This window comes from Odontesthes bonariensis, chromosome 12 (genome assembly GCF_027942865.1).
Source record: "Odontesthes bonariensis isolate fOdoBon6 chromosome 12, fOdoBon6.hap1, whole genome shotgun sequence".
NCBI classification, from domain to species: Eukaryota; Metazoa; Chordata; class Actinopteri; order Atheriniformes; family Atherinopsidae; genus Odontesthes; species Odontesthes bonariensis.
The window spans coordinates 28,014,434-28,029,809 of record NC_134517.1 but is presented as its reverse complement, the minus strand read 5'-3'; the positions used below and the strand labels follow the sequence as shown (position 1 = coordinate 28,029,809).

The window sequence follows — 15,376 nt, the reverse complement described above, 5'->3', positions numbered from 1 at the left end:
ACTCCGCAGTTCAGTTCAGTTGTGCAGTCAGAGCCGCTGCATCCAGACTCTGCCCGGCTCTTTAACTGTGTTTTCCAATGCCCTGTTTTTATTGCTTTCTTTGTTTTATTGGGACTTTGAAGCAATGCAGTTAACTGCTGCGTTGGCGACAGTCTGAGATGGAGAAAACCTTAACAGAAGATGATTGCGTGGATTCAGGAGCCGAGACTGGAGGGTGAGTGGAGCAGAAATGACATTTTAATCACCCCCATAAATGTCTCAATTACGGGCTTTCAAACTAACAATATAGCTGCTGACTCCCACTCGCAGTTTTTTCATTGTGGGAGGAAATAACACTCACATCAGAGTCAAGAAGTGCGAAATTCTAATATTCTGTTATGTTCTGACCACTGATGTAATAATGGACGGTGTGTGGAGGAGGGGCATTCATATCTGATTGACTGAAAGATTCTCAGCCCGGTTATTTTAAGAATAGACCAAGTGAATAATTGATGTCTAGGCAGCAAACAGTTAAATGAATGTTGTTTATTCCATTTCAGCCAGTAAACAAAGATGCGCCTTGGTTTCTCCTGCGGTATGTGAGTGTTGGATGTCGTGTTGTACTGTTCTAGTAAAGGACTTGATATGTTACTTTATGCGGAGAAAACCGCATTAAAGGATAGTTTCACATGTTCAGTCTATTTTAAAACAACACCGATTATATTTGTACAAACCATTTTGGTTTTCTAGAAAGAATTCCTGCATATTCCTTCCTTGCTGTCAGAATAATTTGGAGCCAAAGGAAGTTTTCACTGCAACTCTGGACACTTCCCTCCAAGTCAGACTGCTTAAACCACAAACAAGCACCTCTCGTGAACTTTGGGATGTATTTTTATCCACATTTACTTACAACGAAGATGCATTTATGAGGTGAGAGTTGGAGGAATGCCTGCACGGATGAAACATGTGAAGCTATCCTTTAGTTCTTTTTTTTAGAAACATCAGCAAAGCCAAAGATGTGTGTTTGTTTCATAGTACACAGCCACAGTGCAAATGATGATTTAGATAGTTTGCTTTTTAATGCTTTCACATATGTTACGCCTGAACATTCAGATCAAATGTTGAGATTAAAGGCTAAATGACTCGGATTTTGGAACCTTTTCGCATATTTATGCTGGATTTTTTTAGCACAAGATTTTAATCAAACCCAACTAAGTTAAAGTGTTTGATCCATGATCAAAACGATGATCGGTAATCTAAAATAACTGTCAGAATACGTCATGTTATAAACAATAACAGGGGCTATTTTGCTACATTTAGCTGGCCAAAAAAGATGCCAAGTATTTTCACATTGTCTCATATCTCCTGCTGTTTGATATCGGGGAGTAAGAATCAGTAAATTAGGGTTACCAAACAGCCAAGTAGCACTAGATGAGCAGGTCGCGTCTTTACTATTCTTGGAAAATAAAAAGAAAGGACTGCACTGATCATTTATATATATTTGATATTATTTGATATTTTTTCTGCATCCCCAGCCTTCATATTTTTAAGGCTTAAAATTGAGTTTATTTCTCATACAGCAAAAATAGATGTTTTACTTGTTGTAACTGCTCTCCTTGTTTGTTAGGTTGAAGGTAAAATGTGAGAAAATGCTGGCAAAAAGCTTGTTTTTGCACAAAGAGAAGATGGGCGGCATTAAAAAAAACACGAGGATTGAGCATGTGGAAACTCATCAGCTTTACGTTGTTATTGTGAGTTAGATGGTGGAAAGTATTCTGACATGATGTGGCTGTCTGAGCCACCTGGGACCTCGCCGTGTCATTAACCGTGAACTGGAACCAAACTTGGGTGAGAGAACATGCAAAGGGGAGTGAATGGAGCTAATGTTAGGATCAGGAAAGCCGGGACATCCATGACCTAAACCCTTTAGGTCTGATTCTGAAAAACATCCTCCAAAATGATAGTTTGGCAGCGAGGCTTCACACCATCATCATAGAGCTTTGGATTTTTCAATCAATACATAAATAACCTGTTTAAACAATGGATGAAAGCATTTTTTATTTTAAAGAGAGAGGATTTATGAGCTCTTTAACTCTTTCTACTGTAGAATCTGCTCAGCACCAAATGACTGATGAACTCATGAGGAAAATGGAACATGTAGCTGGTAAAAAGGATTTTTAACAGGAGTTTTTATTGACTAAACAGTTAAATAAAAGCCGCATCTATTGGTTTACCAACAGACTGATAAAATTAATTCGTAACTCGTAAAGTTTAGAAGAAATAAACTAAATCTTAATGCAGCAACAGACTGATCTGCCTTTCCTGAGATGCTCTCCATAAGTTGCTTTAATTGGCTCCAGGTTAGGTTTCTCCATGGCTGGAGTGGCTAATCTGGCGCTCCAGGTGCACTCCCAGTGGGGCGCGTAAAAGGTTCTGGTCCAAAAAAACTGCTCTGACTCTAATCACGCTACTTAATCTGCTCAACGTGGACACGTTTTACTTTCTGCACTCAGGACTGCACATCGTCAGGATTGTGTTAGATGAGGTGGACGCTCCAACATGAAGCAGTTCCCTCTGCCCACATCGCCAAAGGTAGCCGATGCCACGCCATCTTTCCTAATGAGAAGGAGAAAATGCACTCAGTCTAGGGCTGGGCGAGTTAACTCGTTATTATCGCGAATTAACTCAGGTTTTATTTATTTATTTATTCAGTTATTTAAAAAAAAAAAAAATACATTTTTAGGGGCTTTTGTGCCTTTAATGGACAGTAAAGTTCAGAGAGACAGGAAGCAGGGGGCAGAGAGAGGGGGAACGACACGCAGCACAGGGCCGTCCGATGCGGGACTCACCAGCTGGAGCGAGGACTATAGCCTCTGTACATGGGGCACTACGCCACGAACCACCCCTGTTTTTTTTATTTATTTTATTATTGTAAAAGTCTGTTGTTCACAGGCTTTTATTTTGTAAAAGTCTGCTGCTGTCTGCTGTGGAACAGGAAAAGAAAGTAATCGGCGGATCCACCAAACATGGAGAAGGGTACGGAACTTTTACTCGGCCGTTTTCATTTTAAAGTTCTTCCAGGCGGCGGAGTCGACAGAACCAAAGTCATCTGTAAGCACTGCCAAGTTGAATTGTCTTCTCAGCGTAGTAGTTCCAGTCTAAAATATCACTTAAAGGCAAAACACACAACTGATAGCAGCAAGTCATTCAAGGAAACAGACAGTGGAGCGAGGCTTCTACATAAAAACTACAGAAAGATGCTGATGTTAAAAGTGTGTTTGCACAACAAATGTTATGGCACTTTCATTCATATGGCAGCACATTTAAAATAAAACTAAATGCTAAAAGCTATACACTACTTTAGGATTCATTTTTGGATTTTGCAAATGCGATTAATCGTGATTAATCAGGGAAATCATGTGATTAATTAGATCCCTGTTACTGTTATCTAAACACTGGAGATCATGGTTGAATTCAGCCAAGTGCTGGTTTTTATTTAAACCATGACAGCGGTTCTCAACAGAACCAGAGCCTGAATGCAGAGGTGACGGGCCGTAAAGTGCTCAAATGAGTCACCGTTTGGAACATCCACAGGCGTGAGGATTTAGCACTCTTATTTCTTTTTTCATCTGTAATTTCCCTCCTCCAGCTGTGTTCTTCTTCTTGTCTCTCCCTCCCACATCAAACGGCAGCCACCTGAATCTGCTCAGGTGTCCACAGGTTAGTTTGCGCTCCCTTCAGGTCAGTCGGGCTGAGTAAGCACGACCAGGCTGCTGCCTGTCTGCGCTTCACTTCGTGTTTATTGTCTTTGGACCGAGATGAAGCGAGGCAGCGCCTCCAGACTGGGAACGGCAGGACAGGCTCCAACCAGCACTGCCGGGGGGGGGGGGGAGTCCTGCCAAATGCTCACACCCAGGGGAGTCATCAAACAGACCCACAAGTGCACACACCGCCACTTCCAACTTTACTCCGAAGAGCAATAAACCTCAAAAAGAACATTTTTCTCAAACCTTTTTTCCAAGATTTGTCATTTTCCTCTTCGCATGCGGTGACAAGTCTATGAATTTTACAAAGTGTCTCTTGCTGGAGTCTTCCAGCTCTTTGTATATATATATAAATGTATATATATATGTGTATTTTCCACTCTCTGTGCCTGCGTTTTCCCCTCTGCGGTACCCCATCATCCCTGTTTTTTACCTCTCTGGCCTCACCTCCACTTCTCCCGTCACTCTCTACCATTCCTTTCTCCACTGCTGCTAATTCCTGTTAGTTAGATTGATAACCTCCTGCTGCAGGAAACAGACTCTCTCCTCTGTTTCCTGCAGCTCCAGCTCCTTTATTAGTTTAGAGATGGAGTCACAGGGAGAGTGTGTGTGGAGGGACAATGTTCTGTGGTTGTCAGCTGATTCCTGTGGGACTAATACACTCAGGTTGAGCAGTTTATATACGAGTGGAGCTTTCACAGATAGAGCTGGAACACGTCGGGGCCAGACTCAATCAGTCTTGCTGTGTGTTTGGGGATCATATTGGTGGAAATCTTAATTCTGCTGCTCTGCCACCTCAAAGATGGGAAGTATAGACGAGCTCCAAGTGTCCAGAAGATGAGAAGGTATTTATTCACTTTTTAAGGCTTAGCCTCGGTTAGCACAAAGCTCAGAATAAGGAGACATTCCCGGCATTTAGTGGAAGTCATGTGATTAACCTGCACCGAACTGGAAAGTTAAACACCAACTCATCGTTGCATATCTGCCTGTGGTTCAGTGCTGAGGTGCCAGAGGGAAAAAGCCTGCTAATACAGTTTGTTGGCATGGTTACCATCACCATCAGCTGCCTGGTCGGCAGTAATTTAAAGGAGCATTTAGAGTAGATTGGTGTTGTATCTGTTGAATCGCCCTGAGACGCTGCAGTAAGTAAGTAAGTTAGAGGCTATCGTTGCGTTTCCTGCTCCATTGATTCCATTATTCAGCCTGATTGATCTCCTGACCCGGCTCCTTCTTTTTGTTAAGTTAAACTCAGCTTACGCTTGGCACTGAATCCATATCCCGCCTTGAGGTGGTTTTAGTTAGCCTGCAAACTCTGGTAGAAGTCTAAAGATTTAGTGCCATGGCTGTTTAAACTGATAACCTTACACATTTCACCTGTAGATTTGTCCTTTTTTAAAGTGTTTTGTGTTCAGAGCAGCTCATCAATGAGATATAATGTTGATTATATCTCATTAAAGTGAAACTGACTGTGTTTGTGGGATGTTTCCTGCTGTTTACATCTCGTGTAGCTCTTTTCACCGACAGAAATCCCAAATACACTGGAAAAAATCTAAATCTTACCAAGTATATTTTTCTCATTGAGTATCTCATTACACTTGATATCAGACACACAACTGCCTAACAAGTACCATTTCAGCCAGATATAGGGACTTGTTTTAATACAATACATCTTGAATATCTTGTTAAGGGAAAAAGTCTTGAAAACATCTTGTTTTGAGTCATATTTCACATGAAACAAACTTTTTTCATTTGAAGCGGTTTTTAAGCTAATTTCAAGATCACTTTTAACTCAAAAGTCCTAAATATCACATCTTATTTCAAGATATCTTGACAAGCCGATTTTCACTAGTTCCATTGGCAGATTTTTTTGCTTATTTCAAGCAAAAACGTCTTGTATTTGTTGTTTTTTTTACTTATTGTTGGAAGGGCATTTTTTCCAGTGTATGTTCAATTCAGCATTAAAATGATGCAGATATTAGCTTCTTTTTTTTACAAACTCATTTGTAATTTACAAAAACTAATTTACAAAGTAAATAAAATGACCGTGTGTGGTAAATAGAGAATTTGTGATCTCAAAGGGAACACAAATAAGTGTCTTTACCTAAATGATGAACTTATTATTATAATAGAAGCAACAAACTGGAGTAATAAATCCTTTATGAATGCCTGCACTGCACATATCTCTTCTCATGTTTCAAAAGAAGATGCAACGACTCTTAAAGAACGCGTTTTTTTGTTGTATTTTTTTTCTTTCTCATCTGTTTTTTTATTGTTTTTTGTTTTAAACATAATACATCTGTTCATTTGTATTCAATATTAACAGTGGAAGCACAATATGAACTCAAAACCCCTTCCACCCTGTCGAGCCCTTATTCCCCATATAATGAGATCATATTTACATACATAGTGAAAATGAGATCTTATTGTGAAGAAAGTGTTCGAGGAAAGGTTTTTTTTGTATTTTTTTATATTACTTTGATATTACCTTAACCCCTTTTAGAAATATTAACTGATTTAGACTCTATAAAAGAGGAGTTTTATATCATTTGCAAACAACAAAGTGACTCAGCTGTCATATAAACGCTATAAAGTGGAAATATTCAAGTAAAGCTGTGTTGAACACACTGCAGTGAAGTTAGTATTTGAGTAAATGTCCCCGTGTTTTATCCTCTCAGACAGAAACAACTGTGCAAGTCTGTGTGCATTTTTGTGACCTTTCCAGCTGGACCTCTCCTACTGTTTAGCCAGATGTCAGCGCTCGGTTTGAGATAGGAGTGTGTCATCCTGTAATTCATGTGGAGTGTGATTCATACTGTAACATAAACTTCTGTCTCCTCTCTCTGTTTCTTGTCCCCTTCCTCCCCCCCTCCCCTTTGTGTCCACATGGCCTCTCCTGATTTTTCTGTCACCCTCTGCAGGTCTGATTACAGTCCCCTGTCCTCAACGAGCAGTGAGTAAAACCAAACACGACTTAAAGCTTTGCTCACACACACACACACACACACACACACACACACACACACACACAGCTCGGATCCAGGACTTTATCTCCCTAACACACACTGACAAATAAATCCACTCAGAGGGGGAGGAGCATGTTGGTGTTCGGTGGTCTCTGAGACCTACAGCAGATTTCAGGGAGGAGTCTTTGTATGGCCATAAAAAGCTGCTTGACTTCGCCCTTCATGCATTTACCGCGATGGTACCGTGTTAGACTTACTGTCACATTATGCACGTTGGAAAAATAAACCTGAAAAAACCAGACAGCCACAAATGGGCGACTAAAAGCAAAAGAAATGAAGATGAAGGAATTAAAGCTTTGGGAAGAATTTGAATTTATGGGAAAATTCCAACGATTCTTTCCCTTCTGATAAACAATGCAACATTTTATTAAGAGAATAGTTATGAGTCGGGCTGGGCGAGTTAACTCATTAATTTTGATTAATTATGATAATTGTTAATTATAAACAAATATTTTATGGCGCTTTTATTGCGCAGGTTTTATTATTTATTTTATTTTGTAAAAGTCTGTTGCTCACAGGCTTTTATTTTGTAAAAGTCTGCTGCTGTCTGCTGTGGAACCGGAAAAGAAAGTAATCGGCGGATCCACCAAACATGGAGAAGGGTACGGAACTTTTACTCGGCCATTTTCATTTTAAAGTTCTTCCAGACGGCTGAGTCGATAGGACCAAAGTCATCTGTAAACACTGCCAAGTTGAATTGTCTTCTCAGCGTAGTAGTTCCAGTCTAAAATATCACTTAAAGGCAAAACACACAACTGATAGCAGCAAGTCATTCACGGAAACAGACAGTGGAGTGAGGCTTCTACATAAAAACTACAGAAAGATGCTGATGTTAAAAGTGTGTTTGCACAACAAATGTTATGGCACTTTCATTCATATGGCAGCACATTTAAAATAAAACTAAATGCTAAAAGCTATACACTACTTTTGGATTCATTTTTGGATTTTGCGTACAAATGCGATTAATCGTGATTAATCAGGGAAATCGTGTGATTAATTAGATTAAACATTTTAATCGTTGCCCAGCCCTAGTTATGAGCAAACATCCATTCAATGTACTGAGATGATGACTCTCTCTCTGAAACTGCTGATTCGTTGTTCACACACATCAAGGATTACTTCAATGTGGATCTTATATTATTACTGTTTTAAAAGTTATATGCAGCTACATGTAAATAAATGTGAGTTATCAGGCAGTCATATAATCATATGAATGTAAGCACACATATTGCACCGGAGCATTTGCACTTAAGCTGAAAAATACACCTTTTTTTTTCATCATTTTGTTAATGTCAGGCTTTCTCTGCACGCATTTAGCTTACTTTACTTTAGGTATTATCATTGGTTCTGGTTAATCCTGATCGCTTAGTAATGGTGGGTCACATTGCATGGTAACACCAGGTTATATTGCATCCCCTCACCTGGTTTCCATGCAAACAAATCCTTGGTCACACTCGGCTGCAACACAAACCGGCCATCAGGAGGCCCACTGATGTTTCTGTAAAGTCCCAAAACTGAACTCTATTACTGCTCAGACATTTAAATGTTTCGGATTAACCTGAATTATTCACAAACATCTATATAACAGATGCAACATGCATGAAAGCAGTTATTTGTGAGCTCGTTGTCAGGGCACCTCTGCTGATAAAGACCTCCTCATTGGCAGCCGGTCAGCTGTTTTCCACTTTTCTGAGTGTATGTGGCTGCATGTGGGACATACTTTTGAAAAGCTAAAATTCTTGGTATTTAATTCATGCAAAGCGTTTTACGATGCTGTGACCACAGCTGGTAAAAATCAACGCCAGCAACAGTCGATGCAAAAGTTACAATATGGAGGAAACTCTCCAGAACCTGTGTGTTGATCCACTGATCAAAACTTCCTGAACAAAACTCCAGATAGTCCAGTTTCTGTAAAGTTCCTTCAATATTTTCCCACAGACTGATGTTGCATCTGTTCAGTGTGAAAAAACGTGTCCTGGACCACTTTCAGATGTTGCTTTATTGGCTGAATCTGAGTGTTTCTTCAGTCTGTTCTGTGTCTGTGTGTGTGTGTGTGTGTGCGCGCACGCCAAATGTATACTGAGCCTAAAAGCCCAGTAACCAGTATCTTTTTCTTGTTGTTTTGAATCTGTAATATGAAGCACTCCTTATTATTTGCTTGCACATACTTTTCTGGTGCATTGAGAGTATAGATTTAAGAGTTTTCACCCCTCCGAAACGAGGTAATCTGGATAATAATTCAGATAATCTAGATAATCTGATGTCTTATATCCCACCTGTCTGATCCTCTAACTGACTGCCCATGTTTTTCTCTCCTTCCCGAGTCTCAGAAATAACTTACATTACATTACATTACGGTCATTTTGCAGACGCTTTTAACCAAAGTGACTTACAATAAGTGCGTTCAACATCGGTAGGCAAAAGAACTTCAGGTCACAAGAAATCATAAGTGCATTTCCTTCTAATACCAAACAGCTAAGAGCAAAACTAGTGCTAGAGTAAGTGCGATAACCACATAACGAATGGAACGGATGAGCACGGAAAAAGAAATGAGACTCGAGCTGTGATTAATGGGATTTATGCTTTCAGGACGGTACGATCTGCGTTAGCAGAGGTCGTGACCGGTCCGCGGTCTGGTTGCCAGATCTTAGGTCTTTTCACAATGGCAGGATTATATCCAATATTAGCACATTAATCTGGTCAACAGGAAGCTGCGTTATTCCAACCACGCCACACCCAAAGAACAGGAAGAATAGCTAGTTTTCCCCCTCGGGTTTCCTTTGTCTCTATTTTATCTGATGAGCTTCTGCCCATTATTGTCAGAGCACGAACAATACGGCGGCACGCTGTCCAAATCACGAGGACTTTAAACACATGCTGTGTCACGCTGATACTACAGTAAATGTGAGGGATTGTACCTTTAATCTGCATTTCACTTGACTTTTTTACTGTCTGAGGTCAGAAGACATTTCTCTACATGTCATAAAGATGCAATGTGAACATACAATGGTGGGACACCTGTTATCTACTTGTGGTTAAAATGCACAAGGTATGTTAGACCAGAGGCGTTATGTGGAAGAGGGTTAAAAAACCCTGAAAATAAATCTCTGGGAGCGTAAATATGGTTTAAATTCATCTGCAAACATCTGATTTATAACAGCAACAGAACAACAGAAAACGGACGATCCTGTTGCGTTTCCACACTGATTCAAATGCAGTTTCAATGTCTCAGAGGCTTATTACTGAGATCATTCTCTCCCCATTCATTTAAATATAAGCTTGGCCTAATAAACCCAAAATATTCCTCCAGTCTTATGTGCAAGATGGCTGCCTGAGCGACGAGACTTTGATTAAACTGTTGATAATCAATGCTGTGACAGATTAAATGAATTTGCCCGTAGATTTAGATGAACTTTTTATCACAACTGAGTTGTATTTGTTGGCACGATTTAAAGGGCTGTTTCACACTAATTGCACAGAATGGTTTTGATTGGATTTGTTCACATTTTGTCACATGTGTGCCAGAAGTTTGTTGTTCTGTGCACGGTGTACAGTCCACAAACTCGTCCCAGCTGTCTCATGTCTCAACAAATCACACATATGTGAATACACACTGCAGATATATATATATAGAGAGAGAGATTTATCAAGCTGTGCATAATAACAACAAGTGCTGTGTTGTATCAAACTATTTTCACTGGTAAAACATCAAAAATTATATCAGTTTGAACAAACTTTCGTGTTTTGGCCATCGTTTTGCAATAATTATGAGGTCATTGTCATTTTCTAAGTTGTTTCCACTTTGGTGTAATAGACTGTGACTGTGAATCTACTTCAAATGTTACAGCTTTGATAATTTAGCTTCTGCTGTAGCATCTGTATTCGTATCCTTGAAAAGAAGTTTAAATTTTGCTGCATTCAAAGACCATGTCTGTGTTTAAGGGGCCTCGATCAAATTGCGTTTAGAATAAAAAGTAAAGGTGTTAATGACTTATAGAATTATCATTTAGCGTCTGAAATGATTAAAAATCCCAAAAAGCTTCTGGTCAGTAATAACTATCACAGTCTAATACCAGTTTTGTAGCTTAGTATTAGTGAAAAGAGAGAAGGTGAAAGCTGGAAGGACCAGACAGATGGACACAAACTGCTGTGCTGAAATGTGATGTTTTTACGTAAAAGTGCACGGCTTTGTGCATGTGATTCTGCACGCCTGTGGGCACCATGAAGCAAAGAAGGCCCCCCCCCCACTTTCTCCTCTACAGAAGTATGTGTAGGTTAAGGCAGACAACAATCATGTGTTTATACAAGTGGTCTAACCCCTGACCTTTGACCCCACCTCAAACCAACCATGAGCCGTCCAGAGACACTGACATCTTGCTAAACCACCGACATCAGTCTTACTTACTCTGCACTTTACTGTAGGTCCTGAGTAGTAAAAGTGTTGTGATTTATGGGAGCTGGAGGCTTTAAAACTGCATTTCTGTGTTACTCAGATGTAAACGTTGGGGACTACAGTATATTGATCTATATTAAAGATAATGGCTGTGTTCAAAACCGCATACTGCATACTACATACTACATACTACATACTCATCGATCAGACAGTATGCAGAGCGTTTACCCACAATGCATTTCGCTCCTACCCGAGCCGAAATCAGCCGGCCTGAAGCTGATTTCGCTTAAGCTCTAAACTCTGTAAACTTTAGCAACATTTGAAACATTTTCAGGAGAGAAAGTAGTCGTTTAGATCCCCAACGTGTTGAAAATCTGACAAAATACCGGCTATTTACAATTTTGTTCTGACAAATTCGGCGCTACTAAAGCTAGCCGCAGTGAGCAACGCACTTCCGGTTATTTTCACAAAATAAAATACCCGTTGCCTTTTATCACAGGGAAAGCCATTACGATACAATTGGTGCTTTTGTTTTGAAAACAGGAAGTGAACCTACCCTCGTTGTAGCTAGCTTGAAACTGCCGTTTTGACAGGAAATGACGATCGGCGACGTCACGTCACGTTACGTTGCATCTTGGGTAGTTTGAGTATGAGTAGTAACCTCATGATGCATACCCAACATTTCGGAGAATCTGGTATGCATCCGGGAACTTCTCGCTTACTCAAACTCACATACTAACTTTAAAAGTTAGTATGAGTAGTAGGAGAAGTATGCGGTTTTGAACACAGCCAATGTGTTGGTGACAGATTCAAAATATACTCTTTTTACACCAAAAGTAGCATTTTTAAACAGTTTATTATTTTTTTTAAAGGAAGCATTAGTAGTAGCTTATTGACCTTCAGGTCCTGGATATGTAATCAGTAACTATAACTATCTCTATGGTGAGAAGGCACAACATGAAAGTGTCTGCGTGTTATATTTCCTTCTCATGAGCTCTTTGGCCACACGTTCCTATGCTGGAGCGAGAAAAGTTGAGGGTTTGAACCACATTCTTTAGGTAACAAGACGGCTGCAAAGAGTGGGATTAGGTTAGAGATGGATAGAGAAATCTGTGAGATGTTTGAGGGGCTCCATCTTAAGTTTCACTTTTAGTTTTGGCTCATTGTTTTGCTTAAGTTGCTTCTGCTCAAGTGTGACACACTGAAGGTTGTATGTGACCCCTGGACCATGTCCACTTGGTGTTATTTATATCCTACAAAAACAAGCTGTTCATTTCATGGCTGTTATTAACCAAACCATAAACCAAAGCTGCATATCAAAAGCAGAAACCTGGAAACTACATTTCCACTGTAGACACCAGGAGTTAAAACAAAGTTTTGGGGAGATATTTCCCCTCCAAAATGGCCCAGTTGGGAGTCAGTAGCTTCAGGGGTTTGTTTGGGCTAGTGACTGAGAAGAGGGTTCATTTAATAAAAGCAACACATTCAGTATCTCCCGGAGAATTATTTGTTTTTTTTAATCTGCTCTGTTGTTATTTCTGTCTTAAAAATAGATTTTTTTTGGCCTGATGGGGGTTCTGGTGGAGTGTTTTTGGCATTATTAATCATCTGAAGAGTCAGTTTGTGAAGGATCCTGGAGGAGCGACAGGTTGAGGACCTAAATACAGGATTTGGGAGGCAAAGACAGAGAATAGAAATAGAATAAAAAAATACTTTATTCATCCCCCAATGGGGGAAATTCAAATTAGTCAAGTAGCTCAAAAAAATTATTAATATTTACAATGATTGTATATTAACAACAACAATAATAATACCAATTCTAATAAAAATACTACTACTAACTAATAATAATAATAATAAATGACTATATAAATAAATAAATAAAAAAAAGACAGGCGACGAAGGAAGAAAAAAGGATTTATTGATAACTAACAAAGGGTGCAGCAAGGCAGGAATAAAAAAATCTACAAACCAAACGGAACAAAGGAAGGACAAACTGACAGCAAGGAAATTAGGAGAGGGATGATTACAAACCCGGAGGATATATACTGAGGAGTAAATAATAAATGAAATAGTACAAAATAAAACAGGAAGCAGGGCAATAAAGTACAAAAGTAAAGCAAGAAACAAAAAAAATAAGCAAAACACAAAAGCTCAGACCATGACAGAGAAACAGTCAGATGTGTGCATATCAGATCAGGTGAATTAGGAGCTAAAGTAATACAATTTTGGAGTAGTTACAATTAAATAGCTTTAAAGTGTCATTTTTCCTTAATGTGGTTTAATATGTGTCTTATTTTATCTGATTTTAGCTGTCTGACATTCAAAAGACTCTTAAAAAAGTTATTTTTTAAGCCTTAAACAAATACTTATCCTGCTCAAAAAATGTAAGGTACATTTACATAAAGTCGCCCAATCATAGATTAAAATGGCATCGCCATCAAAGCTTCAAACAAGCAACAAGTCCAACTGGATTAAAAGAAGCAGATCTGGATCAAAGATCACTAAAGTAACCAGAATCTGTCTTTTATGCTTTGTTTATCTGGTGTGTTTGTCTTCTCTGAGCATTCAGTTGAAGATAAAATAGGTTTTTAAGGCCCCAAATACTTAATCACACAACCTCATTAACTGGTGGTCACACGAGATGAGCCTTCATTCAGCCTGAATGACCCGTGGCCCCGTCTTTGCACACGCGTGTACATTCGTAAGTTTGGAGTCAGAATAATGACTGTTTAGGGGCCAAAGGGGCGACAGAAACACGCCGAGCAGAAACACAGATGCAAATATGCTAATAAAGATGTAAACAGAAAGGGGGGCGCGTGATCTGGCACGCTCAAGCCAACCAAAATACTGCAGACGTATTTATGACATGCAGATGTTGAGTCATGAAAGTTTATTCGATGGCCTATACCCAAAAGGGAAAAAGTCTGGATGACGGATGAAAAGAAAACCTGATGTGGATTCAGATCGTCCAACTTTTTGCTGGAAATGTTAAGCAAAGCGAAGCACTTCTTCCCAGAGAAGAAACGAGGTGTGGAAGTTAGTTTTTCGAAAGTTACAGAAAGAGAAAAAGCTTTTTAACAGGCTTCCGTAGTCCCTGATTAATATTTACTGACTTTGTTTGTTACAAATTGTTCTTCCAGCAACCTCTAAGACTCTTAAAACCTGCAGAAGAAAGCAGAGGCAGCTAATCAAATAGCTTTAAAGGGATAGTTTGCCTCTTTTGACATGAAGCTGTATGACATCCCATATCAGCAACATCATTTATGAACATTTTCTTACCCCCTGCTGCGTCCTGTGAGCCGAGTTCCAGCCTCGTTTTGGCGTTGATGAAAGTAGTTCGGCTTGTTGGCTGGGGTTTAAAAAATTGATAGAGCACTGAAAACCCCCAAATAATCCTGGACTGCGTGTGTGTGAGCCATAGTCTAATGCTGTATTCATTATAATGGATGTCTATGGGAGCCGTTTCTGTAATCTGCCATTGCAGAAAAACGAAAAATCTGTAAAAACTGATGTTGTAGCTCATCAATGACATATCCCAGACCTAATAATCCCCCATAGAATATTTCACTTTGCACTGCATACATTGAAAATACAGCAGTTTTTGTATGTGTTTTTTAGAAGAAATTGGTGTTTACCTCATATACACTGGTATTTAAAGGGTTCATTTTTTTAAAATAATTGGAAACTTGGTGGTTATGATCAGAACTGAAGTGGAAGATAAGATTTCTGAAAAAAAAAGTGGAAAAAAATATTAACATATGGTATTTTGGGGATCATTTTAGAAGGGGACAAAAATGTCCCTTTTCAGAAATTAAGTAGTTTTTTTTTTTAATCAGGTAACAAAAAAATTAAAAATCCCTAAAAATCAATGTTGTTGCTAATCATTGACATATCCCAGACCATAATCATCCCTATTCAATAATTCCACTTTGCATTCCATTTTTTGAACATACTGGCACCTAAAGGCTTCAAATTTTGGCTAAAAAGTTCAAATGGGCATCTAAAGGGTTAATTTTTTTTAAATAATTGAAAACTTGGTAGTTATGATCAGAACTGAAGTGGAATAAAAGATTTATGAAAAAAAAAGTGGAAAAAATATTAATATATGATGTTTTTAGGTCGTTTTAAAAGGGGACAAAAATGTCCATTTTCAGAAATTAAGGAGTTATTTTTCTACACAATGAAAAATTGCATTGTATATGATGTGTGTTTGA

General features: G+C 39.0%; 1 protein-coding gene across 2 annotated transcripts in view; it reads left to right on the top strand.

Moving 5' to 3' along the window:
• The first annotated feature begins 28 nt into the window (after positions 1-28).
• Positions 29-15,376, top strand: part of fam124a (family with sequence similarity 124 member A) — a 41,444-nt gene continuing 26,096 nt past the window's right edge. Inside the window, exons 1-2 of one of the 2 annotated variants that reach the window (XM_075479964.1) lie at positions 29-214; positions 6,662-6,693. In XM_075479964.1, coding sequence (XP_075336079.1) covers positions 159-214; positions 6,662-6,693 — 88 coding nt within the window. In that variant the 5' untranslated portion in view covers positions 29-158. Of the gene's footprint in view, positions 215-4,330; positions 4,589-6,661; positions 6,694-15,376 lie in introns of those variants that run through there. The other variant, XM_075479965.1, reaches the window with a different exon arrangement.